Here is a 27366-nt window from a genome sequence, read left to right on the forward strand (position 1 = left end):
CCCGAGTAGCTGGGATTACAGGCATGCACCACCACGCCTGGATAATTTTGTATTTTTAGTAGAGATGGAGTTTCTCCATGTTGGTCAGGCTGGTCTCAAACTCCCAACCTCAAGTGATCCACCCGCCTCAGCCTCCCAAAGTGCTGGGATTACAGGCGTGAGCCACTGTGCCTGGCCAGTTGCTTTTGATTTTACAGGCTCATAAGCATAAGCGACTTCCTTTGTCTCCGATGGGACTTTGGACTGTGGACTTTTGAGTTACTGTGAAATGAGTTAAGACTTTAGGGGACTGTTGCAAAGGCATGATTGGTTTTGAAATGTGAGATGAGATTTGGCAGGGGTGGAATGATATGGTTTGGCTCTGTGTCCCCACCCAAATCTCATCTTGAATTGTACTCCCATAATTCCCACATGTTGTGGGAGGGACCTGGTGGGAGATAATTGAATCATCGGGGCAGTTTCCCCTATATTGTTTTGTGACAGTGAATAAGTCTCAGAAGATCTGATGGTTTTATCAGGGGTTTCCACCTTTGCGTCTTCCTCATTTTCTCTTGCCACCACCATGTAAGAAGTGCCTTTTGTCTCCTGCCATGATTCTGAGGCCTCCCCAGCCATATGGAACTGTAGGTCCAATTAAACCTCTTTTTCTTCCCAGTCTTGGGTATGTCTTTATCAGCAGCATGAAAACGGACTAACACAGGGGAGGGCCAATTAAGACCATGAGTTTGAGACTAGCCTGTGAAATACAGCAAGACACACCATCTCTACAAAAATAAAAAATTAAAAAAAAATCAGTCAGGTGTAGTGGTGTAGACCTATAGTCTGGGAGGCTAAGGCAGGAGGATTCCTTGAGTTCAGGAGTTCAAGGTTACAGTGAGCTATGATTGCACCATTGTACTCCAGCCTGGGCAACAGAGCAAGACCCTGTCTCTAAAATCATTCAATCAATCAATCAATCAAGTCCCAAAATATACAGCAAAAATGGAGTTAAAGAATGAGGCCAGGCACAGTGGCTCATGCCTGTAATCCCAGCATTTTGGGATGCCAAGGTGGGTGGATCACTTGAGGTCAGGACACTGCACTCCAGCTTGGGTGACAGAGAGACTCCATCTCAAAAAACAAGCAAGCAAACAAACAAAACAAAACAAAACAAAAACCCAAGCCAACTAGAAAGAAAAGAGCAAAGCAAACCCAAAAAAAGAAACCGAAAGTCAGACCTTCCTGTGCACCCAGGGATCTCGCAGTTCCCTCCTGATCTCCCACGCTGTGACTGGCTTTCCCAAGGGTTCCTGCTGAAGCCCCTTGTCTGTGGTCTGCATGGGGCTGAACTGCCCTCCTGAGCCATCCTGACCCTCGGCCTGCACACACTTGGGGACGGAGAGGGCAGGGGTACCCGCAAAGCCCCCAGTGCCGACTGACCCCCAGCTCCGAGGTCACAGCTGCTCTCTCGGACTCTCTGTACGTGGGACCCCTCTGTCCGTGACCTTCGACGCCCGAGACCCCCACTGTCCCCGAGACCCCCACTGTCCCCAAGACCCCCACTGTCCCCGCGACCCCCGCGGCAGTTGGGCGCGCCTCGCGGCTTCCACGGCGCCTCCCGGCTTCTCCCGGATCGGCGCCATGAGGCCTGGGCCCGCTCTCCTCCTTCTGGGCCTGGGCCTGGGCCTGGGCCTGAGCCTCGGCCGCCTCCCGCTGCCGCCGGCTCCTCGCGAGGCGCAAGCCGCCGTCCCCGGGGCGCCCGGAGGCCTCCTCCGGGGCGCCCAGGGCCTCGGGGTGCGCGGCGGCCGCGCCCTCCTCAGTTTGCGGCCCAGCGCGGTGCGGGCGGGCGGCGTGGTCCTGAGCGGCCGCGGCAGCCTCTGCTTCCCCCGTGGAGGGGCCAGGTGGCGCTGGTACTGCCTTGTGTTGCGCGTCCTGCTCAGCGCCCAACGCCTGCCCCGGCCCGCCGCGCCCACGCTCGTCGATCTGCAGCTCACGGCGCGCGGCGGTCGCCTCTCCCTGACGTGGTCCGCGCCGCTACCGCGCTGGCCCCGGCGCTTGGCCTGGGCCTTCCGCCTGCGGCTGCTCGGACCCGGCGCCGCCCGCCCGGCCTCCCCCGCGACCCGCGTCTTCCCGCGCTCTGCCGCGCCGGGCCCGCGGCCCCAACCGGGCTTCGTGGCCCGCACCGAGTGCCCCACAGACGGTCCCGCGCGCCTGATGTTGCAGGCCGTCAACTCGTCCCGCCACAGAGCCGTCGAGTCGTCCGTGTCCTGTCAGATAAACACCTGCGTCATCCAGCGCGTGAGGATCAACACGGACCAGAGGGGCGCCCCCGTGCGCCTGAGCATGAAGGCGGAGGCCACCCTCAACGCCTCGGTGCAGCTGGACTGCCCGGCCGCGCTTGCCATCTCCCAGTACTGGCAGGTGTTCTCAGTACCCGCCGTGGGCGACGCGCCCGACTGGACGCAGCCCTTGGATGTGCCCCAGCTCGAGATCAGGAAGAGCCCCATGTTCATTCACATCCCCAGCAATTCGTTACAGTGGGGAGTGTATGTGTTTAATTTCACGGTGTCCATCACCACAAGGAACCCCAAGATGCCCGAGGTGAAAGACTCGGACGCCGTCTATGTCTGGATTGTCAGGAGTTCCCTGCAGGCGGTGATGCTTGGCGATGTCAACATAACAGCTAATTTCACAGAGCAGCTGATTCTGGACGGGTCCACATCCTCGGACCCAGATGCGGACAGCCCGTTACAGGGACTCCAGTTCTTTTGGTACTGTACCACAGATCCCAGAAACTACCGTGGGGATCGAATAATCCTGGGGAGCAAGGAAGTCTGTCACCCCGAGCAAGCCAATCTGAAGTGGCCCTGGGCCACGGGCCCTGTACTGACACTTTTGCCAGAAACACTTAAAGGCGACCACGTGTATTTCTTCAGAATGGTGATTCAGAAGGACTCTAGGACAGCTTTTTCTGATAAGAGGGTCCACGTGCTCCAAGGACCAAAAGCCATAGCCCACATCACATGTATCGAAAATTGTGAGAGAACCTTCATTGTCTCTGATAGATTTTCTTTGTTTCTAAATTGCACAAATTGTGCAAGCCGTGATTTCTATACATGGTCAATTTTGTCTTCTTCAGGTGGTGAGATGCTATTTGATTGGATGGGGGAAACTGTAACAGGAAGGAATGGTGCTTATCTGTCTATAAAAGCTTTTGCTTTTCAGCATTTTTTGGAAGCTGAGTTTTCAATTTCTCTACATCTAGCAAGTTGGAGTGGAGTTACCTCAGTCTTCAGGCATTCTTTTATTATTAACCATGGCCCTCAAATCGGAGAATGCAAAATTAATCCAGCTAAAGGAATTGCACTTATTACTAAATTTGTTGTACAGTGTAGTAATTTTAGGGATAAGCACGTCCCTCTTACATATAAAATAATTGTTTCTGATTTGCACAGTGTTGGTGAAATAAGTTCAGTAAAAGAGAACACCCTGGGGACCATCCTGTACTTGGGGCCTCAGTCCACATCACCCCCTTCCTTTCTCCCTGTTGGTATGGTGGCTAATCAATATGCCTTGAAGATATATGTCCAAGTCTATGACTCTCTAGGAGCTTTTTCTCAGGTGACTTTGCATGCCACTGCACAAGCTCCCACTGACAAAAATTCATCAAAGACTGTGTTGAATCAGTTACTCAGTTTCACCATGGGACCAAGTTCATTGCTGTCTACTTTGATTCAAAAGCAGGATTTTTTACCTGCAGGTTACTTACTGTATATAGTAGCTTCCGTTTTGAATAACATGAGAACTGAATTACCCCTACAAAATGACAGAGTCAATCTCCGAAAACACCTCATCAATCAGTCTTTCCTTCTTCCTGTAAGCACTTTGGTAGAAATTGGCCAGGTAGTCATGACTATTACCAAATTAACCCAGAAACCCTCTGAATTCACTTGGGATGCTCAGAAACGTGCCACGATGAGGATATGGCAAGCAAATCAAGCCCTACAAGAGTATCAACAAAAAGATAAACGCTTTCGATCTGAACAAATAGAAATCGTGAGCACTGGAATATTAATGAGTTTGTCTAATATTCTTAAAATGACTTCTCCTCACCAAGTGGTTAAAGATCCTTTCTATGTAATAGAATCTTTATCAGACACAATACTGGCTAATAAAGTGCCAGGGAACAAAACCACCTCAATGAGAACCCCCAATTTCAACATGTATGTCAAGAAAGTTGAAAAGTGGGGTGTTACCCAGGTCTTCAGAAATGAGAAACACTGCAGAAATTGTTTTTGTCCAACACTCAATGTGAGCAGTGTTCCTGGTCTGTCTGCAAATGCTCCCATTTCCACAATGTTTTGTGATTTCACAAATGACCCCTTTCCTTGGTTAAATGATCAGGAAAACACTTCGGTACAGGTGTTTGGATTCAGAATGACAGGAGTTGCAGATAATGGTAGTGTGCTAGAGATCACACCCGATGTAGCGGAAGTGTACCTCGTCAGGAAAAACTTGACCTTTGCAGCTTTTAATCTCACAGTGGGACCCAACGGAGATGTTGATGGGTCCTCAAAGAAGACGACAGGTGGGTTTAGCTTTCAAGTGGACAGCAGAGTGCTTAGGGAGGTGCTGGTCCACATAGTGACAGAAGTGATGGTGCTGTTCACGGTGTTGGTGTACACAGGCAGTCAGATCACTCCTACAGCACTGGTCGCCACCTTCCTGGTGCCTCATGACATCCCTCCAGTTGCCAGCCAGAGTGCCCTGTTTGACCCGGCCTGCACAGTGAAGAAGGCCCGTGTAGTCTGTCTCCCCGTGTCCCTGCTGCAACTCATAGCTCAGCACAGCCACTCTCCCCACTGTACTGTATCCATAGTTCTGCAGGCACCTCATTTTGTCATGAAGCCTAATGACAAGCTAGTGAGAATTTCTATTTTCAGCATCCAGTGCTTGGACATGTATGGGATCCAGAGTGAATGGAGAGAGGGTTACTGCGTTCTTGGTGAGAAGACCAGCTGGCATGACGTGCACTGCATCTGCAAGAACATAGTGAGGGCCAGACGACAGCTGGGCACAGTCGGACTCACCAACATTCACCTGCATACCCACTATGTGATGGCCAAGGTGATTGTGATCCCTAATCCTGTGGATCTACGGTTAAACATCATCAAGAGCCTTCACCGAAACCCTGTGACCCTCTTCACTGTGCTTTCCATTATTCTCTTATACGTGATCCTAGCTTTTTGGGCCTTATACAGGGATGAAATTGACGAGCATCTTCGGGGACGTGTGATAGTTCTACCAGATAATGACCCTTATGATAATTTATGCTACTTGGTGACTATTTTTACAGGAAGTCGTTGGGGGTCTGGGACCAGGGCCAATGTCTTTGTGCAACTTAGAGGAACTGTGAGTACCAGTGATGTGCATTGTTTAAGCCATCCACATTTTACAACTCTCTACCGAGGTAGCATCAACACTTTCCTCCTAACGACAAAAAGTGACTTGGGGGACATCCATTCCATCCGTGTGTGGCACAACAACGAGGGTCATTCGCCTAGCTGGTATTTAAGTAGAATCAAAGTGGAAAATCTGTTTAGCAGGCACATTTGGCTGTTCATATGCCAGAAATGGCTTTCTATTGATACCACTTTGGACAGAACATTTCACGTTACCCATCCAGATGAGCCTCTGACCAGAAAAGACTTTTTCTTTATAGATGTGAGTAGTAATCTCCAGAAAAACCACATGTGGTTCTCTATTTTTGCTAGTGTTGTTGCTAAAACATTCAATAGGCTCCAGAGATTGTCCTGTTGTTTAGCAATGTTGCTAAGCTCTCTTCTTTGTAACATTATGTTCTTTAATCTAAATAGACAAGAACAAACTGAGTCAAGAGAGAGGAGGTACATGAGATCAATGATGATAGGAATTGAAAGTGTCTTAATTACAATCCCTGTGCAATTATTAATAACTTTTTTGTTCACCTATTCCCAGAGGAAACCTCAAGCGGATCTAAAGGAGGTATCTCCTCAAAAGCATCCTCTAATGTCAGAAGCAAGTGAGCACTGGGAAGAATGCTTAACAAAATGGCATGCTTATGAAACTGCTAAGGCACACCCCAGGGAGGTTGCAAAACCTGCATCTAAAGGAAAGCCCAGGCTTCCAAAGGCTTCTCCTAAGGCAACCTCCAAACCCAAGCACAGGCATAGGAAAGCACGAATCAAGACCCCAGAGACCCCCAGGCCAAATACAAATTCCAATAACAACATAGAAGACAATCAGGATGTCCACTCCGAAGAGCATCCTTCCCAACAGGATCTCCAGCAGCTTAAGAAAAAACCCCGGATCGTCCTGCCTTGGTGGTGTGTTTATGTTGCATGGTTTTTGGTTTTTGCTACTTCTAGCATATCCTCATTCTTCATCGTATTTTATGGACTGACTTACGGCTATGACAAGTCAATGGAATGGCTCTTTGCATCTTTTTGTTCATTCTGTCAGTCAGTTTTTCTGGTGCAGCCATCTAAAATTATACTCTTGTCAGGCTTCAGAACAAATAAACTCAAGTATTGCAAAAACCTTTCGTGGTCAACCAAGTATAAATATACTGAGATCAGGTTGGATGGAATGAGAATGCATCCAGAAGAAATGCAGAGGATACATGACCAGATTGTCCGAATCCGAGGCACGAGGATGTACCAACCCCTTACAGAAGATGAAATCAGAATATTCAAAAGAAAGAAGAGGATCAAGAGAAGAGCACTCCTGTTTCTGAGTTACATTCTAACTCACTTTATCTTTCTAGCCCTTCTGTTGATCCTTATCGTCCTACTACGTCACACTGACAGCTTTTACTATAACCAGTTTATTCGTGATCGGTTCTCTATGGATCTTGCTAATGTGACTAAGCTAGAAGACATCTATAGATGGCTAAACAGCGTGCTGTTGCCTTTGTTACACAATGACCTGAATCCAACATTTCTTCCTGAAAGCTCATCTAAAATCCTTGGCCTTCCATTGATGAGGCAAGTGAGAGCAAAATCTAGTGAAAAAATGTGTCTACCTGCCGAAAAGTTTGTGCAAAACAGCATCAGGAGAGAAATTCATTGTCATCCCAAATATGGCATTGACCCAGAAGACACAAAAAACTATTCTGGCTTTTGGAATGAAGTTGATAAGCAGGCTATAGATGACAGTACCAATGGATTTACTTATAAGCCTCAAGGAAAGCAATGGTTGTATTATTCCTATGGACTACTACACACCTATGGATCTGGAGGATATGCACTCTATTTTTTTCCAAAACAGCAGCAGTTTAATTCCACACAGAGACTCAAAGAACTTCAAGAAAGCAATTGGCTGGATGAGAAGACATGGGCTGTGGTTTTGGAATTAACGACTTTTAATCCAGATGTAAATCTGTTCTGTAGCATTTCAGTCATATTTGAGGTCTCTCAGTTAGGAGTTGTCAACACAAGCATATCTCTACACTCTTTTTCACTTGCTGATTTTGACAGAAAAACTTCAGCAGAAATCTACTTGTATGTGGCCATTCTCATTTTTTTCTTAGCCTACGTTGTGGATGAGGGTTATATCATTATGCAAGAAAGAGCCTCCTATGTGAGAAGTGTGTATAATTTGCTCAACTTTGCTTTAAAATGCATATTTACTGTGTTGATTGTGCTCTTTCTCAGGAAACATTTCCTGGCCACTGGCATAATTCAGTTTTACTTGTCGAACCCTGAAGACTTCATTCCCTTTCATGCAGTTTCTCAGGTAGATCACATCATGAGGATAATTTTGGGTTTCCTGTTATTTCTGACAATTTTGAAGACCCTCAGGTATTCCAGATTCTTCTACGATGTGCGCCTGGCTCAGAGGGCCATCCAGGCTGCCCTCCCTGGCATCTGCCACATGGCATTTGTTGTGTCTGTGTATTTCTTTGTATATATGGCTTTTGGTTACCTGGTGTTTGGTCAGCATGAATGGAACTACAGTAACTTGGTTCACTCCACTCAGACAGTGTTTTCCTATTGTGTCTCAGCTTTCCAGAACACTGAATTTTCCAATAACAGGATTCTGGGGGTCCTGTTCCTCTCATCTTTCATGCTGGTGATGATCTGTGTCTTGATCAACTTATTTCAGGCTGTAATTCTGTCTGCATACGAGGAAATGAAGCAGCCTGTGTATGAGGAGCCATCAGATGAAGTGGAAGCAATGACCTATTTGTGCCGTAAGCTGAGAACCATGTTCAGCTTTCTGACCTCACAATCTAAGGCCAAAGATGAGCCTGAGTTCTTTACTGACATGCTGTATGGGCAGCCAGAGAAGAACAGCCGCCGTTATCTGGGGCTGAAGACCAGAAACATCAACGGGAAGAAAATGGTTTACCTTGTTGTTTGATGGATGATGGTTTCATGAGTCACAAGCAAGTGTTTCCCCAAATGCTCAGTCTGTGGGATTAAGGGAATTAGGGAGTGTCAGTGGCTTAGTCATGCTTTCTATTCATGTCCTTCACAAGGCACATCCCCTACATTTGGAAGAATCCCCAATCTTGGCCTCTGCTCTTGGGAATGTAAAAGTTGGTGTGGTGTAGCATCTGGGGAGACAGCAGGATCACAGTGTGCGATTCCTGGACTGATTTCCTTTTAGAGGGGAGTTATGTGACTCCCTGTACAAAGGCAACCCTGTTTCTTTGGTGCCTGCAATTTAGCGAAGGCAGAGCCACTGATTTTGAGAACCAGATTTGAGAGAGGGACCTGGCCAGGGTGGAGCATTGTCTGGGTGTTTCTGTGCTTGACCCACGTTGGAAGCCGATGGCCTCTTGCTCCTGACAGAGCCCCAAACTCTTTGGCCTTGCTGGGAGGCCCCTTTGTAGATCAGGACTGCCGAGCCTCCCCTCCTCTTGGTCCATCTGGGCTTAGGGCCTCATGGGGAGTTCCAGGGCTTGCTTCATGCTTGGGAATGCAGAAGTGGTGCTTCTCATTTATTCTTAAAGCTACTGGTAGTTAAAGTAAAATTCAGTAACATTTTCTGACCAAGACACGTTTTGTTAAACAACAAAAAGGTGTATATGGGTTCACATTGAAATATGTCTATATGTTGAATATAGCAACATATGCATCTAGGATTTGGGCATTTGGTTATTTATGGTGTGCCAGACTATTTAGGAATAAGGAAAATGTGGTTTATCACTTCAGGGAAACAAGGGCCGGTAGCTGTACTATTTTCACTCAGAAGCATGTTCATTTATGTAGATGCCACTAAGCTTTATCAGAATTAAATGTGAGATTTCTTCTTTGAGCCTTGCAGTGATTTCTGTGTGAGGGGCATATACACATATAGCTCCTGCCCTCAAAGTGGAGGCCTAGAAAAGGGGGACAACCAAATGAGATGGGTGGCTGCTTTGTACCCACTTCGGTGTCCCTGTCATCTTCAGCTGCACTGAAATAGCCATACCACACTAGGCCCCTGCAGACACACATAGACTCCTTTCGTCGTTTCCTTCGAGGGGACGCCTAGACCTGGGCAGAATGTAGTTCTGTCTCACTTGTTGCCAGGTGGGAAGACGAAAAGGTCTCATGATTCACCCAAGGCCTCACACAGTTAGCAAGGGTCAGAAGGTCACATGGGGGCTAGGCGCAGTGGCTCACACCTGTAATCCCAGCACTTTGGGAGGCTGAGGTGGGTGGATCACTTGAGGTCAGGAGTTCAAGACCAGCCTGGCCAACATGGCGAAACCCTGTATCTACTAAAAATACAAATATTAGCCGGGTATGGTGGTGGGCACCTGTAGTCCCAGGTACTCAAGAGACTGAGGTAGGAGAATCACCTGAACCCAGGAGACAGAGGTTGCAGTGAGCCGAGATCTCGCCACTGCACTCCAGACTGGGCAACAGGGCGAAACTCTATCTCAAAACAAACAACAAAAAAGGAGGTCAGATGGGGATTTTCTAACTTCCCTGGTGGGAAGGCCATGGGAGTGGCCTGGCCCACACTGGCCCACTGCTTCCGACTGGGGCACATGTTCTTGAGATAGTGCCTCTCTTAACCACCTGACTTCTGAATGGATTGAGAAAAAGGGTCAGCAGGTGTCCACATGATTACTTTTTACTGATAGAGGCTGGTTGCAGTCGGGTCAAATGCACTTGCCCACTGAACTACAGAATGAGGGAGCTCGAGACCCAGTTTTTTCTGGGTTTAAAGTTTAAAGTTTTAAGTTTTTTCTAATCGTAATAACTGGACAGCTCAAATACAAAATTAACTGTTTTCTGCCAAAGACCACGATTTGCTCTTTGAATGCTGCCCACTATTTCACTTAACTCTTCTAATGCATCTAATGTTAACCTGTCTAACATAAGTCAAATTGCTTTAACGGCACTTATGGGGTAGTTACCATCATTGTATCTGAGGGTAGTCACAGGTCAAATTCAAAATGCTTCAAGATGTTCCTAGAAACAAAAACAAAAACAATCTAGTATGTCATCTTTGAAACGATCCAACGAATCGAATGCCATTGCACTAAGCACAGTGGAGGTCATCGAAATCCAGCTGCTTACTAATTGCTTGCTAATTCCTGGGGCCCCTCTTGCCCAGGTCTAAGAGTGGTTCTGGTTTCCATTACTGCTAAAATGCCTTCTACATCCTTACTTCGCAATTCGCCAAAGGAGCAAGTCCCAGACCCCAGCCTGCTGCAGCTTGGCAGCGTTCCTACAAATGTGGCTTGACAAGCCAAGAATAAATTATGGTCTCTCAGGAACAGAGACGAAGCACCCCTCGACATAGGGAAAGGTCACAGAGGGCCCTGTAACGCAACAGCATGTGAAAGGCTGCGGGCTGCTGGCACAGGCAGACCTCCCGCGTGGAGCAAAACCCTCAAATCTTTGGGGGAAGGAGGGCGGCCACCCTGTCGTCCCCAAAGCACAGGTGAAGGCCCGCTGCGGCTGGGGCGAGGGACTCCAGCTGGGAGGACTGGGGCTCACAGGCAAAGCCAGCCCGGTTTCAGAGTCCGGGCCCCTGGCCCCAGGGAAAGGTGCCTCTCACACACCGGAGGCTCCAGGAGTAGGGCGGGCATTTTGGGTCTAGGGCACGGTGTGTCAGAGGCCACGGGCGGGAACAGAGGCAAGCAGGTGTGCCTGGTGCCTGGGGGCGAGGGGCAGCAGAGAGGCCCGGGAGGCTAAAGGAGAACGCGGCGCAGACCCGAGGGGCGCCGCAGGCCACGTGGGCTTTGGAGGAGCAAGGATAGGTCCTGAGACCCCGGTTTGGCCGACACATCCCCTCCTGCGTACGGGGGCAGACGTCCCGTGCGATAGACGGGCAGCCTAGCCCGCAGCGCCGGAGAGCGGGTGGGAGACTGGAGGCGCCCTCGCGCCCCTCAGCTATCCGGCGGCCTCGCGCCGGCGACCTCGACCCTGTCGAACCCGGTGGAACACTCAGAAAGAAGCTGAGCGCCTCGCAGCGGCCAGGACAGCAGGCCAGGCCCGCGCGCTCCCGCAGCGCACGGCCAGACGCGATGGCCCTCAGCACGGAGCCCAGCCCCGCAGACGGCCTCGAAGCTTAGAGCCAGAAACCGCGCAGGGGACCGCCCTACCAGAAAAGCAAGGCGGAGGCGGAAAACCACCTCGAGCTCCTGCCTGCCGCTCCGCGCCTGCGTCTGCGTCTACGACTGCACCGGGGTTGGTCGGGCCGCCGTGGGGTGGGGCCGCGCAGGCGCGTTGGACGAGAAGCCGTGCGGCGCTGGCGGTGGTGAGTTCCAGGAGGCGGCCTGGCGGGGGCGAGCGCTCTGTGGGTCGGCCCTGCGCTGCTTCAGGGCGCCTCCCGCTCGCCGGGACTGAGTTCCGCGCCGGCGTGGCCTGCTGGGTTCTAAGCGCCAGGGGTCGGCTCTGCAGCTCTCAGCTTTGGGGACGGGACCGAGGAGCGGGGTGTGGGCCTCACGGAACTGTCCCCCTGACCTCAGGCAGCGCTGGGGCGAGAGAGGGCACGCGGAGGCTCGCGGGGACCAGCAGCAACCCCCGGACCAGCTCAGCCGTCCCTGCTCACAGGCGCCGCCCCTAGGAGCCTCGGCCGGGGCTTAGGACGCGCCGGTGTGCAAAAGAGAAGCGGGATCAGGTTCACGCACACCCGCGACGGGATCGTAACTTTTGTTTTGTTTTGAGACAGAGTCTCACTCTGTCGCCCGGGCTGGAATGCAGTGGCGCGATCTCGGCTCACCGCAGCTGAGAAGGAGTTTCGCTCTATAGTCCAGCTGGAGTTCAGTGGCACAATCTCTGCTCACTGTAACTTCCGCCTCCTGGGTTCAAGTGATACCCCTGCCTCAGCTTCCTAAGTAGCTGGGATTGCAGGCGCCCACCACTATGCTCGGCTAATTTTTGTACTTCTAGTAGAGATGGGGTTTCACCGTTTTGGCCAGGTTGATCTCGAACTCCTGACCTTAGGTAATCAGCCCGCCTCTGCCTCCCAGAGTGCTGGGATTACAGGCATGAGCAACCGCGCCTGGGAAGATTGTAACTTTTAAAGTCATTGGCAACCCATGCTTCCTGGAGTTGCATCTGGGGTCACCCAGCAGGGAATCCCATCGCATTTGATATGCCTTTATACACCACGCTCAGTTCAGGCCAGGGGAGTTCACAGCCAAGAGCTAGGGGCCAGCTGATAATGTCGTACTTGATTCCATAGTCAAGGAACTGGGTAATCAGCAAAATTGTAGCTTTTGATGAACCCATCAGATGGCAGCCATTTAGCCAGAAATCTAAGGAAAGAGAGGCCTCCAAGACCCAACCATGAACATGAGAAGGGGGTTCCATACAAGCAGATAAGAAAACAGTTTTAATGAAATGCTGTATACCACGTGTGGACTAGTGTGAGGGCATAGAGCAGCTGGGAGCAGCAGAAACAGGAGAGTTTGCACCCACTCTGGCCTCTTCTCCACCAGCGCTCACTGGGGGCTTGTGGTTAAGCATGGGGCAGAGCGGGAGACTAGAAAGCTTTTACTGTGGTGCAGACCTGGAGGAAGAGATGGCTGCTCTGGCTGGATGCTGTCTGGATCCTTCTCTCTAGTAGTACAAAAACCTTAAACCACTGGAATATAGACAGCAAATCCTGTAACTCTGGGCACCGGTGAAAACCTGTTTCAGCTGGGGATAGAGAGAAGGGTACGGTGGGGAGGCAGGAAACTCCTAGGACTATATCATTAGGGTCTTCATAGCTGGGAAAGGGGCAGGATTTCTGAGAAAGCCTGTGACCCAGGGACACCCCATCTCTTGATCTTGCAGATGGCGTCCCATGCAGAGTGCCAGCCTCTGGGAGTGTTTGAGTGTGAACTCTGTGCCTTGACAGCTCCGTACAGCTATGTGGGACAGAAGCCCCCCAACACCCAGTCGATGGTGTGAGTCCATGCCTTTTGGGCCAGAGCCAGGGAGGCCTGTGCCCAGTGCTGGTTGGTGGGTGTTGCGCCTAGGTCTGACAGCTGGCTCGGGTGTGGAGCTTTAGGCCCCAGGGCCAGGCTCTGGATGCTTCCGGTGTAATCTCTGGAGGCCTGGGCAAGGCTTGGGGTCTGACTCTTCCAGAACCTTCCTCCACACCTAGCCCAGAGTCCAACACCTGCTCTAGCTGTGGGGGAGCAGCTCAGCAGCTGGGAGACCTGTGGTGGCCTCCCACTTTGGGGCTGCGCCCTTGCCGTGACACTTTCTTAATGGGAGGTGTTTCTCCCTTGCAGACTGGACTAGAGCCAGTGGGTCCAGGGGCTTATCTCTTGACCTCCAGCTTGTCCTTCATCAAATGCCACTTTGTTGGAAAGCCGGCCGGTGTGTTACTCACATGGGATGCAGTGGGGCGGCGGGGAGCATGGCTTTTTCCTTCTGGCTGTGGTCCCTCTGCTGACCAGGAGCCTGAGTGTCATCATGTCACCCTGTGGTCTCATTGTGATGTGTAGCGTGAGGCCAGCTGGCTGCCAGCGGCTGTGAGGGTGTGGCTTGGGGGTAGGGAGGCCTGGGGTATTCAGATGACGGCCTTGTGCCCACACCCCGGTGAACCAGTCAGGGTCTGGGGACCCATGTTGCAGCAGCCCTGCTTTTGGCTGAAAACAAGGGGTTCTCTCTACCATGGCTGTTACAGAGGTGAGAGCAGGTTCAATGTCAATGCCAGTGTGGCCCCCAATTGCTGATCCTTTCTGTCACTGCCCTGCAGCACGGGTGGCCTAGTCTCCTGCCCTGATGAGCCCACGCAGGTGTACAGGCCCTGCGGAGGTCCAGGCGGCTGCTGCCCGGCCATAGCTCATGGCTGATTTTCCGACAGCAGAGATTTGGGTTGTTCTGACGCTGGCATCACTCTCCTGCAGCCTCCTGGAGGAAAGCTATGTCATGAAGGATCCCTTCACCTCCCACAAGGACAGATTCCTGGTCCTCGGCTCGCACTGCAGTTTGTGCAGCAGGCTGGTGTGTGTGGGCCCGGTAGGTAAGCAGCATGGGCTGGGGCCGCCTGTCCTTGCTGTGGTTATCCTGGAGCTCTCACTGGGTAGGGAGGACTGAGAGGGAGGGACCAGCTGGTTCACCCCATTATAGATAGGGCCCCCCAGCTGATGAAAGGGAGAGGTGAGAGGGCAAGCTAGGGTCAGTTAGAGGGTCTCAGCCTGGTGTAGGAATGGAAGTAGGTTCTTGGTGGCTCTGCACCCACCCCAGTGGCCCCTCAGGGTTCCTCTCCTTCCCACCAACCGTGCAGACAGTCCTTGTGCTCCCTCTCACCAGGATGGTGACTTACTTTCTAGATGTTCTTGGAGGGATCTCCCAGGAGAAGGGACTGTCCTTTCTTGAGCACTTGTTGTGTGCCAGGTCCTGTGCTTGGGACCTGTTTTCCTGTGGAGGCTTCATTCAGTCCTGCCCCTAACTTAGTTAGGTAAAGCAGTATTATATTCCACCCATTTTATAGATGAGGGAACTGAGCTTCAGAGAGGCTGGGTGGGCCAGGTTCACCTGGGTAGCTGAAAACCCAAGGACGGATGGAAGTGGAGCAGTGTGGCTTTTCCAGCGTGACCAGTGTACTCAGAGTGACCCTGGAGTCTGAGAAGTCCCTGAGCATCTGCCACAGGGCGACACGCACAAAGGGGAGCTGTATCAACAGCCAGGGGGACGAGATGGGCCAGGGTGGGAGGAACCTCCGCAGTGTGGCATGGGAGTATCTGAGGCTTATGGAGGAGCTGGCAGTCCAGGAGAAGCTGGGAAAGGAAGACTGCAGAGGTGTGTGGGCCAGGTGAGGAGGTGGAGGTCTTGAATGCAACACCTTGGCCTTGGGCTGCTCTTCGTGAGCAGCGGGGTGGCGGGGTGGGGGGCCCACGCAGGTACCACGAGTCTGCAGCTTTCTTTGTTAAAACAGTAAGTTGTTAGTGAGCGATCTGCATGGCAAAGGGTCTTTTCTAAGAACTGCAGGAGGGCAGCCTTATGTTTGCGAGCACACTAAGCTTTAAGAACAGACAGACACCAAAAATAAGAGTGGCCTAAGTAAAGCAAATAGTTATTTACTCATTTTCTCCCTTATAATGGTGGCCTTGGCTGGAAGGGCACCCCTGTTGTCTTCAGCAGAGTCTCCATTTGGGTCCCTTTTGGCTGTGGCAGCTCCCACCATTGTATCTGCATCCCAGGCAGCGGGAAGAGATGTGAGAGCACAGTCCATTCCTTCAAAGGGCATGAGCAGGAGGTGGCACACACAGTTGCTGACACCCCGAGCAGCCTGACTCACATGCCCAGTTACAGAGGGGGCTGGGGAATGTCATCCTTAGCCATGTGCTGTGCACCGTGATGAATCTCGGGAGTTCTAGTGTGTAAGAGAGAGGAGAGAGGACATGGCTGGACAGTTCTGGCCTCCTGCCCAGACTAGCTGGTTCGTCCATGGCCTCTTTGGTCTGTGGGGCTGTCCTTCCTGTCCCCTGCCGCTCCCAGCACCAGGTGGCCACTGTTCCTGCTGTGATAGCTGGGAGGGGAGGACTCTGGGATTTTCTGGGCATGGCCTGTCCTCCAGCTTTCCATTATTATCGCTGCCCTGTGATGGAGCAGAGCAGGCCCCAGAGCCTTTCTGTCTCATCCCAGCTGTTCCCACCCAGGGTAGCCCAGGCCTGCATTGCTTTTCTCCTGGACACCCTGCCAGGCCCTCAGGCCTGGCTCTCCCTCTTGCTGGTCTAGCTCTGGCCACCTGCCCACACTGTGCATGCTGGAGCCCTAGCCCAGCCCTCCAAGTGTGGTAAGGGCTGGACCCTGGGAGGAGCTGCACCGTGTTCCCAGGATACTCAGTCTCCATCCTTGTCCCCTTTCAGGAGTGCAGCTTATTCTACTCCAAGAGATTCTGCCTCCCTTGTGTCCAGGAGAACATCAGTGCTTTTCCTCAGGAAATTCGGCAAGACTTGGAGAAAAGGAAAGCTCCATCAAAGAGGACCCCCAGCCAGCCCGGTTCTCGGACGTGAGTGCAGCCAGGGCTGGGTCATCGGGCAGCACCCTGCACAGAGTTCCTGGGCCAGCCTGCGCCGGCGATGCTGCCGAGCTGGGAGCTGCCATGCCTGGCCTTGTTTCTGGACCACTGGGAGCAGCACTGCAGCCCAGGTGAGCTGGAGTCCAGTTTGGAGCAGCCACAGGCCCAGGGAGCTGTAGCAAGAGGGTAGCCCAAAGGCAGATGCCAGACAAGACACAGCCAGGAACCTGGCCAGGTGTCCCCACATGCCCCTCAGGGCCCAGGCCTGAATGAGTGCTGCTCAGATGTGACTGAGAGGGATGACCTCCTTCAGTGGGGCAGCTCCTAAGAGGCCTCGTGCAGGTGCATGTCAGAGGAGATGCCACACTGTGTCGGGGCCATGATGCATGGTAGGTGGCTGCAATGGTCTCTCTGTAAGGAAAATCACTGACAGCAGCAGCCTTCTGGAGCCAGTCTGGAAGGTCTAGAGGGGGATAGAATTTTTACTTCATATCCTTATGTGATGCTTGGAAAATGTTTTTAACCTTGACCATGTATTATGTTTATAATTAAAAACCCAAATAACCAGCTCATGTATGGAAAGGAATCTTCCACTGAAACATTTGGATACCCGACATTCTCCCTGGGCACTTGACCCGGCAGTGGTTGGGGTCTCCTGGGAAGCTGAGTGCTGGCTTCTAGCCTTGCCAGTTCCCTCAGGCTCTGGCTTCAGCTCTGGCCCCTCCATTCTGTCTTCCCCGACCCCGAGTCAGGAATGCCGTGGGCTTCCTGCCCTCACCCCACACCTCAAGACCATCCCGCTGCCTGCCTGTCTGCTTGCCCCCTGCCATCTCAAACTCAGCCCTGGGTGCCTGTGAAGCCTGACCCCATTGCCTGCCAGGGGTTCCTGCAGCACCCCCTCCTCCAGGCTCCCCATCTCCTTGAAGCTTCCAGGGTAGCAGCTGGTGGGACATTGATCTGTGAGCTCTAGAATGTCTGCTTAGAGTTCGGAGAGGCAGGAACTGCTCTGTCTTTGTAACTACTCAAGGCCAACTGTCACATGAAGGAATGAATAAAGAGTTTTTACTGACTTGTACACTGATGGATTTTAAGATGCCCACTGCTTTAAAAGTTCCTGTTGTATGTGACTTCAGACAAAAGGATGTCGTGTTCTGGAGCCACATCGTACTCAATCCATTCTGTACGCTGAAGGACACAAAAGGGATTCTGCAGGTGGAGACAGCCTCCAGGAGGGGCGCAGGGAGTGTTCTGGTGGAGGGCGGACCCCACAGCTGAGGACTTGGTTCTTTTAGACCAAACAGTCCGTCTCGCAGCATCACTCAAAACTCACCAAAAAATTTTAAAAAATAGTTTATTTTGTAAAACCATTAAGGCAAAACTGTACCCTGAAATTAACTCTGTACATTCATCAGTCTTACAGTAGGACATCCCAAACACAGAAGTTCCCATATATTCAGGATATAAATCAATACCTGTGGTCAGTTCAGTCTCCTAATAGGAAAATGAAGACCCAAAATTAAGGTTATTTTATAGCCATTTTCTAATTGCCTGGAACCAATCAGTTCATGTGACTAGAAAAATTACTTTCACCCTTCTCTGCACACCCTTGATTCCGGAGGTCCTGGATGCCCGCTCCCCCCGCCAGGAGAGAGGTATGAAGTTGGAGAGAGGATGCTGGGGCCTGTGTGGCAGTTCCTACTTTGGAACTGCACCTGTTTAGCACAAAGAAGAAGCTGTAAGCCCCAAAATACTGAGAGTATAAGGCACTCACTAATAGAGCACACATGGAGAGACTGGGCCCAGTCCTTGCTCTGGGATCTGCTCCATTGTCGCGTGTGTGTCTGTCAGCCCTCTCCCCTAGGGTTTTAGCCTAATGGCATTATGGATCCCAGAGGGTGTAACCAATATGCACCAAGAAGTTTTGCCAAGGTATTGGAAACAGGGTATGGGGAGACTCACGGGGTCTGTGGTTTCTGCTTTATGCTTTGGGTTGGGCCACCTGGAGGATGCCAGAGAACTGGCACGTGCAAAGAATTTCCAACAGGACATTTCCAATTGCCAAAGTTCTTTGGTAATAACCCATAGGTAACGGTTCCCTGAAGAGCAGACAGCTATTTACTAAACAGGAACAGTGAAGGGTCTTTAGCGAAACACTGTTGTATGAACTCGGCCTCTAACCTGGAGTCTAAGGCCTCGCTGGTGAAAGTTTCTAAAGATAGCCTCTCTTGTGCTCTCTGCATATACAGCGTGGTAATGGGAAGAGATTTCCACATTGAAAGTAAATTCTGCGTGGCTCAAGAGAAATGAAAACGTGTGTACGTGTGCATACACACATGTGCGCAGTGTATTTTAGTTGTTTGATTTCAGCTTCCTTTGTGTTTCCAATAGGGTCAAGAGCCAGGCTTTTAAGAATATGAGTCAACACTGATTTCAGAAGAATCCAAATATTTGTTATTAGATGAATGATTGTAAGTTAGTAAAATATTTGTATTAGGATATTTTTTAAAAACTCAAATCACAGTATTTAAGATATAGCTATTAACATAGTTCTTTTTACCACACAATGTAGAAAAAATAGTGATATTTAACATGAACACTGTAATCTTACCAAAAAGAGTACTACATGGTCTTCATCTTTTGTGAGGTACATGAAAAAGGAACTGACTGTGCCTTAAAAAAAGTGAAGTTGCCAAAAGTGAGTGATTTTATTGCGAAATGATCGGCCAATTGCTCCTCTCCAGGCCCTGAAGGCTGACCCTCTCTGACTTGAGGCAGAGCCAAGGCCTGGGGGTCCAGGGAAGGTGCCCGACTATGTCCCAGGCCTGCAGCATGCCCCCCGCACCCGGGTCACCACTTTTCCTAGGAGCCAGGGTGCGTGGGCTGGGGGCCTGCTTGTGCGCCAGTTTGCATGGCACTTTATCCGTTCATTAAACGAATGGATTTTTAATGCTGGATGTGGGCGGAAGAGGGGCAAGAGAAGAGGTGGCAGGTAGACTCCCTTCTTCTCACATTTGACCCAACTAGCAAACTTAAAAAAAAAAAAAAAACCTGACCCCCTCCCCAGGTTTTAGTTTGCTGTCTATGATGTAAAAATCAATTATTTCTTCTCCTTTTTTTTTTTTTTTTTTTTTTGCAAATAATCCATCTAATAGCCATGAGACCACTCATGTACTTGAGGTCATCAGCTGCGTCCATCAAGACATGACATTGAACATGGACACGATCTGGTCTGTTGGTCTGTTTTTGTTGGCAAAGGACTCCAAAACGATGCAGTTGTATGTGTTTCAGCTGAACCACATTCCATAGCTCCCCTCCCCTCACAAAAGGGGTTCTCTGTGGGGAGAAAAGTAACTGATTATACCTCTCATGTCTCAAACTGAAATTCTGAGAAGCAAATGGTCAGTTGATGGCCCCATTCCAGATCTGCAGGGACGTCCTCAGATGTCCAGAGCTGGCAAAGGTGGAGCAGGCAGCAGCCTTGGGCACCAGCCTCTCTCTTTCAGTTCTAATAAGAAGGCCACACACATGGCTTTTTGTGATAAGCTTCCAGCCCATGCCACTGAAATAACGTTTAAGAACCTGCTGCATTTCACAGAAATAGTGTAATGGAAATCATTATGTAATTAAAGCATGAAGCTCATTATCTTTTTCTTTTTAACAAAACCTTCAATTTCACATTTTAGTGCGTACTGTGGTTTCCAGAGAAATATATGGATCTCCTATATTCTGAGTCAGACCAAATTTATTGCCTTTATTCTTACCCTAGTCTATGGGGTCAAGGACCGTTTTCCTGAATGCTGTCAAAACGGCACTTGGAAATATGTAAATCCCAGCAAAAACCCAGACCTCAACCGTTAGAAGCCAGTCTTAGATCTTTCTAGGCAGAAGGCCTCTCAGAGGAGTACATGCCCTGGGCAAAGGCCATGGACTCGGAAGCAGGAAGTTCACGGGATGATTTAATGGCATCTAGTAATCCTTTGGTGAGATGGCCTTGGTTGCCCTCAGCACAGTGGAGGCAGGTTAATCATTTATTTGCCACAACCCTTCCTTGCTCTGTAAAGCTGCCTCACAGCTGGGTGGTCCTTACAGCCGTTTCTGCCGCAGATATTTGTGGACATTTCACTTCCAGACTGTGACGTCTGAAGGTAGGCTTGAATGACAGCTGCCATCATCCCTGCCATTAGGGAGGTGTGCACAGCCCCCTTTGCTCCATGCAAATATTTGATTGGTAAGAAGTTCCAGTGCGACTGAACAAGTCAGCTTGGACCGAGTTAAGAGAAGCTGGGCCACTTTTAACATGAGAAGAGCGGATACTTCCCCATGCTTGGCAATGCCAGTGCCGTAAAAATGAGCAGTGTTGAGACAAACCTCCTGTGGATGAGAGGTTCCCGTGGACACTTTCTAATAATCATGAGCCCTCAGGTGGTGGCATCAGTCTTCATGGGTGACTTCTGTGGACAGCATAATTTCCTTGCCTCTCCTGAATCTATACCACTGTTCTGAACATGAAAGAAGGTCTAAAAAGTAATCCCTTAGGACCCCTGCATCAGGCCAACCATGCTAATTGCAGAGGGCGAGGCTGGCAGTCCAGGAGATGGGAGCTGAGGACAAGGCTGCAGCCCCCTGGGTCACCTGTCCTTGCACTCGCCAGGTGTAAGTGTCTCTAAACAACAGGGAGGCTGCAGGAGGTGGAGAAAGGGCACCGTACCTGGGGCCCAGCGGCTAGCAACACCCAGCAGGCCCTACATCTGGAGGCTGGTGCTTTCATTTTAAAATGGAGGCTGATTTGCTGTTAACCCCTAAGACAGCTGAGGAGACCACAGGAACCTGCCTTGAAAGCTGCCCAGAGCCATGGCATCCATAGGTGGTGAGCTGTGGGCACCTGGCACGTTCTCCTGGTGGCATCTGCATTTCGAAAGGCTACACTGTTGAAGAGGTACCAGCTGTTGAAGGTAGCCAGCTTTTCCCAGGCCCCAGGAAGCCCCCCACCAAAGGCCAGGCTGTTGTCAAGCCAGTCTTAGCTGGGTGCATTGGGCTTGCTGGGTTGAAACAATGAATCCATTTTAAAACTGGAGTTGAGTGAGACATTCCAGAGACAGGTGTGGCCACTGGATCAGGACCAAAAAACCCTCCATCGTGTATACAGCTGGTAAGTATCGAAAGTGCCCAGAGCTACAGTGGTTTGAAAATGGGAGTTCGAGGTGGAAAGTGCTTGGAACCAAACACAGAGAGTCACAGGTGCAAGTTCAGAGGAGACAGACCTCAGGAGGTCACGGTTTCATCGAGGCTTGCTTTGATGCATCTGTTTCCATCCGCATCTGGTAGGGTCTCTCTGAGGAAGCGGCTTCCGCATGGCCGGCAGGAAGAGGTGAAGAGGAGAGGGGGTGCTGGGGGCGGTGGGGGCTGTGTGTCACTGCAGGCCAGGACCATCGGCCGCTTCTCCTAAGCCCAGGATGTGCCCAATCTCAGTTTCACCAAATTGGGGTAGCACCTTTTGCACATATCTTCAAGGCTCCCTTTACACAACCGAAGTTCCTGCCAGATGTCATATGAGATGCTGCTCCCCTGTGTGTGGGCAGGCTCAGGTGTGCGCACTAGAGGAGTCTCCATCCCACCTGCCCTAACTACAGACGCCGCAGTGTGTGCACCTCAGCTCTAGCAGTCTCGCAGGGCCTGCTGAGGTATTTGTTTTGTGGTCCGTTGCGGGGAAGTGGTGGCTAAGTTGTTGACTTTTCATGGTGTAGCAAATCTCTCATTTGTGCCTTGAGCTCTTGCTCAGCTCTGGGAGGCTGCCCTGTCCCTGTCCCTGGAACCTCCAGACAATGCACGCTCCAGGAAGGCTGTTTCCCTTGGGGTCTTAAATGGCCCAGTGTAAGAAATGCGTCAGCGCAGCAGAAAGGTCCCTTCTCTGCTCTTCAAATGCAAAACAAAACAAAACAAAACACAGCTCTTTAAAACATGGACAGCTCTCCTGGGTATCCTTGAATGCCGAGTTCTGGGTTTCTGCCCCACTTCACGTCCGTTATGTTTGTATAGCAAACACACCCGTTAGGAAGATGCTTTATACTCTTCTCATCAGAGATGGAGGAAAGGTCAAGGGGAAACAGGCAAGCGAGACGGAAAGAAAGGCACCAGCAACTGTCAGCCTGTGCTCCCGGTCCCACTCCTGCTGCTATAACTGGAAGCATCTTGTTTTGACAATTTATCCAAACGGCCTTAGGCCTGCGCAGTTCTCCAGCCTCTAGAAGTGTGGTAGGGACAGAATCCAGCATGTAGGACACCCCGCTGGAAGTGCCAGGAGGTGGGAAAGGAAGGATGCGCCGCCAGGCTCCCCTGGACAGTGGAGAGGCCTGCGTCTGCTCCTGAGCCACAGCCGGCTGGCACACGAGAGGCACATCTGGGAGGAGCCCCGTGCCATGCCTTCACTCTGGTCAGCACGGTAGACCAAGGCTGTTTGGTCTCTGAGGACTTTGGCACTTTTTGCTATTAAAAGTTGAGAAAATGAAGAACTGTGTTTAAACAATGACTTGTTGAAGAGTGGGTAAAGTTGCAACTTCCTGCATTCACTGCCAGGGGGAGCGGGTGCCACACATGCGCTTCGACACTCCGGAATCTGTCCTGACATCTCTTTTGTTCTTTTGGCTGATGTCTGTTGAAACCCAGCAAGCAAGAAATGCACTCTGTTAATAGTTCCCATTTGAACTGGGGCATAATCAGCCTATATTTGAGTATTGACGCCCTGAGAAATCTATGATTAGGTGACCCAAAATATTCTAGCATTGAGTGGCAATTAGTGGTTTTGTTATTTAAAGAAATAGGAATGTGTGATTTCCTTCCCTATCAACACAAGAGACCAGTGTTGAGTGACTTTCAGCCTGAGGTCACCGGTGTCTCCATTCTGGCTTCATCAGAGATGTCCCTGGAAGTCTTGCTGGGCCTTAAGAAAACCAAATGCTCACCATCGCTGCTGAGTGTCCCGGGAGCTAACATCGAGCGTGCCAGTCAGCTTACTGTTACTGCTGAAAGTCTGAGACGGGGCTATTTTGAACAGGTTTTATGAAAATGTAAACAGAACAATGACTTCTCTGAAAAACATGAGGCTCACTTTCCTGGGCCACGTCTCTTTGAATGGCACAGGGCACATCAGAGCGAGCAGCTGCAAGGTCGCGGTGGATAACACAAGTGTGGCATTAGCCTCCAGCCCCTGGGTCTCATCAACACAGGGGCTTCTCATTTTAGGAAATAATATTGAAACGGATGGACCATGCCACTCAAAGGCTAGCTTCTTTCTGAATTACGATGGCCACTTGGCTGGTGGCATATATGGAAACACTTTTATTTGCTTCTGGTTCCTAAGACACTTGGGCAGACTGCCCGCCGCCGCTGCTGCCATTGCTGGCCAACAGGCCCTTTGATTGCATCTTTTTTTTTTTTTTTTGCAGGGATTGGAGGGGTAGAATCTAACTCTGTCACCAAGGCTGGAATGCAGTGTTGAGATCACAACTCACTGCAGCCTCAACCTCCTGGGCTCAAGCAATCCTCCCACCTCAGCCTGCAGAGTAGCTGGGACTATAGGTGTATGCCACCACAACGAACTAATTTTTAAATTTCGTATACAGACAGGGTCTTGCTATGTTGCCTAGGCTGGTCTCGAACTCCTGGGCTCAAGTGATCCTCCTACCTCGGCCTCCCAAAGTGCTGGGATTCCATGTGTGAGCCACTGCGTCTGGCCTGATTGCAAAAACCAAAACAGGACTAAATTTGTAATTTTTAAAAAGGATGCGCTAATCCTAACTTTCACTTTTTTCTAGAGGAAGTCTCACACTGTGTCCTTCCCACTCTTGCATTTCCATATTGCTAGTCATGGGACCTTTATCAATCCTAATCATTCTTAAAATAATAATGACCTCAGAAGAGCCAAATGTTCTAGCGATGGGGGGAGAGGCATCGATGATCCCTCCAGACACACAGCGACTCCCTGGAGACGGTGGTCCTGGCACTTCCAGTCCAGATCTGAAATTTCTCGACGGGACCATTTATCTACCACGTAGACAGAGAGAAAAAGCGTTTCCAGGTCCATGTATTCTTGACAAACTGCCATAATCAACGCTGCCTTCGCAGCTGGACTGAGGTTGATAAGTTGGTTTTGATGGCTAAAACAAATATTTTAGATGTTGAAAAAACTACCTTACATACAAAGGAGACTTAACAACCTAAACCGTTGTAAAAAATAACCAACTCTTATGAAATCTGCCATTTGAAGTAAAACTGCCATTTGAAGGAGACCCTACCCCCTCTCTCGATCCCCAGGGTGACCAGCTCCCACCCAGCCCAGGCCATGAAGTCACATGTGCCTCTTCTCCGCTCCAGAGAGCATCTACTCTCACCAAGAGTTAAAACAAGAAAGCATCATCTATTTAAAAGCAACATAACAAAAGATATGGGAGCTGCCAAATGGGGTCTGGAGGAACATTGACAAATAAGGTGTAAGTCTTTCCCTAAGAACACCACCATTCCCACAGACAGCCGGACTGGGTGGGTTCAGGTCGACTGGATGGAGCCGAGTGGAGCAGGAAGCTGGTGGGCTTCGGGAGCTTGTCTCGTCCCGCTTACCACGGGCGCTAGCTTATGACAGTCCAGAGTGGGGGTCTTGAGACTCTGTTTTCTGGGCTCTTCTACACAAACCTGGAAATGGGCCTTTCCACATATTAGTTACAACCACGAAAACAGTGAACCAAAAACAAAACAACAGCTGCATTTTGATAGCTTATCCAACAGTTCTTTTTTTTTTTTTTTTAAAGACAGAGTCTCATTCTGTCACCAGGCTGGAGCACAGTGGTGCGATCTTAGCTCACTGCAACCTCCAACTCCCTGGTTCAAGCGATTCTCCTGCCTCAGCCTCCCGAGTAGCTGGGATTACAGGCACGCGCCACCACGCCCGGCTAATTTTTGTATTTTTAGTAGAGACAAGGTTTCACCATGTTGGTCAGGATGGTCTCAATCTCCTGACCTCGTGATCCACCTGCCTCAGCCTCCCAAAGTGCTGGGATTACCGGCATGAGCCACTGTGCCTGCCCCATCAGTTCTTTAGAATTCTCCATCGTATGATTAAAAAGCAGCACGTTGTCTTTCTTTAGATTCAGGAAACAGAAGTGAAGTCTTTGAAATAAATATTTTGCTGCTTTTTACATACTTCGCCTTTGGATACATCTAGACTTATAGGATTATAAACATTGTTAAAAAGTGCTGATTAGTTTTCCGAATTATAAAGGAGCACAAGAGTCAAAAGCAGGGTGTAGGGGAAGACAGACCATGAATTTGGAGGTTACCAGTTAATTAAACGGTAAATCACGAATGTGATCTAAAGCAATGTGCATTGATTAACATCGGGTGAGTTAAAATCAGCCCATTGAGCATCACTCTCCTTAATCTTCCCAGTCCTGAGATTAGCCGCCTACCCCCAGCATTTGAGTTCTACGCGCTCAGAAGTACTGGTTAAAACAAAGGCGTGGAATAATATGCCGGTTACCTACAGCTCAGACTGTCCAAGCTCTAAGGTTAAAGTGGTGGATATTTGTGCAAAATTGTGCTGCTCCCCTGTCTCCTTTGTAGTGCTGTCAGCTTCAGAACTCCTGGAAAAGGTGTGGCTGGTCTGAAGGAACTCAGTACATGTCCCTGTAGATCTCCTGCAACAGCGGGTGCAACGCAGCATCCGACTCTGTCTTGATGATCTGCACCAGCTGCGCATGCTCCGTGACCAGTTGCCGGAGGTCTGCCATTTTTTGAAGAAGTTTTGGGAAGAGAAAGATATCGTCCGGGTGGTTGCTCTGCAGGTGGAGTCTGAGCACATGCACAATACCCTCCTGCATTTTTTCAATGTGTCCTACGTTTAGAAGGCCAGGGCGATCTAGTCTCGAAAGAAGAGAGAGAGGTTTGAGTGTGGTAATCACCTAAGAACTGCTTATCAGTTTCAGGAACCAAACATGCCTATTTTACGTGGCCTTTCTTAGAAAAAAAACTGAGCTGCCTTTGGATGTTGTCAACTTGACTGGAAGATAGACATGGGTTTTTCCAAAGTCAATAGGTGAAGTAGGGACAGACAGGACCAGTACTCTTTTCTAAATATTAATACTACGAGGCGGCAATAGCGCCCTAAGTACACCTTATGGTATGGCCCTTTCACTTGTGATTTACCTGATGACCACCTGTCAGGAAGGAAAATTAGAGCTATTAGGAGGAACAGTACATTCTGGAGATAACAACCACCAGTTTTGCATAATATGGGAAATGAAGCTCTTGAGTCGAAACTAGATATTCAGCTTCAAGTGTTCCACCATATTTAAGGAGTGTGATTGTGTTAGAACTAGATTTTGTAGGCTGGGCACGGTGGCTCATGCCTGTAATACCAGATACTCGGGAGGCTGAGGTCGGAGAATCGCTTGAACCTGGGAGACGGAGGTTGCACTGAGCCAAGATCACACCACTGCACTCTAGCCTGGGTGACAGAGCGAGACTCCGTCTTAAAAAAATAAATAAAAAATAAAAAAGAACTAGGTTTTGTGGTGTATATAGCTCTGTTACAGAGCCTTCTAATATGAGTCAGGTGAAAAGAAAGTAGAGTGGGAAATGAAGGGGGGACGGGATGGAGGTGCGTACTGGCTGGAAAGGACGCTCAGGAGACCCTGGAGTGGGGAGGAGGATGGGGCAGGTCTGAGACTTGGTGCAGGAAGAGCCAGCGTTCACACCAATGACCTGCCTGGGGTAGCTGGCACTAGATTTCTTGAGACAGTCTCACAGCATGAGACCTGATTCTTGGTCCAGAAAATACTGCCCCAAGCCATATTCAGCAGGCGGTGCTCCCTTACAGACCCAACCACTGCTATGATTCTTAACAGTGTTGCTAGTGATGAAGATTTAAAAATCTTCATTGTTTTT

General features: G+C 50.1%; 3 protein-coding genes across 7 annotated transcripts in view; 2 read left to right on the forward strand and 1 right to left on the reverse strand.

Moving 5' to 3' along the window:
- The first annotated feature begins 1600 nt into the window (after positions 1 to 1600).
- Positions 1601 to 9282, forward strand: PKDREJ (polycystin family receptor for egg jelly). The gene has a single exon (XM_025400265.1). The coding sequence runs from the start codon at positions 1621 to 1623 to the stop codon at positions 8380 to 8382; it is 6762 nt and encodes a 2253-aa protein (XP_025256050.1). The 5' UTR covers positions 1601 to 1620; the 3' UTR covers positions 8383 to 9282.
- A 959-nt stretch (positions 9283 to 10241) lies between these two features.
- On the forward strand, positions 10242 to 17505 carry CDPF1 (cysteine rich DPF motif domain containing 1). 4 transcript variants are annotated; one of them, XM_025399276.1, is made up of 5 exons: positions 10242 to 11724; positions 13251 to 13363; positions 14315 to 14426; positions 14741 to 14868; positions 16280 to 17505. In XM_025399276.1, the coding sequence occupies exons 2-5, from the start codon at positions 13251 to 13253 to the stop codon at positions 16608 to 16610; spliced, it is 684 nt and encodes a 227-aa protein (XP_025255061.1). In that variant the 5' UTR covers positions 10242 to 11724; the 3' UTR covers positions 16611 to 17505. The 4 variants fall into 4 exon arrangements, with proteins under 4 accessions (XP_025255061.1, XP_025255063.1, XP_025255064.1 ...); XM_025399278.1 differs by lacking the exon at positions 14741 to 14868; XM_025399279.1 differs by lacking the exons at positions 10242 to 11724; positions 14741 to 14868 and adding an exon at positions 11745 to 12087.
- Positions 17506 to 17764: 259 nt separating this feature from the next.
- The window catches only part of PPARA (peroxisome proliferator activated receptor alpha), a 98313-nt gene continuing 88711 nt past the window's right edge, over positions 17765 to 27366 (reverse strand). For both annotated transcript variants that reach the window (XM_025400269.1, XM_025400270.1), the window contains one exon: positions 17765 to 26338. In XM_025400269.1, the coding sequence (XP_025256054.1) occupies positions 26094 to 26338 (245 nt within the window). In that variant the 3' untranslated portion in view covers positions 17765 to 26093. The remainder of the gene's footprint in view (positions 26339 to 27366) is intronic.

This window comes from Theropithecus gelada, chromosome 10, assembly GCF_003255815.1.
Source record: "Theropithecus gelada isolate Dixy chromosome 10, Tgel_1.0, whole genome shotgun sequence".
Classification (NCBI taxonomy): domain Eukaryota; kingdom Metazoa; phylum Chordata; class Mammalia; order Primates; family Cercopithecidae; genus Theropithecus; species Theropithecus gelada.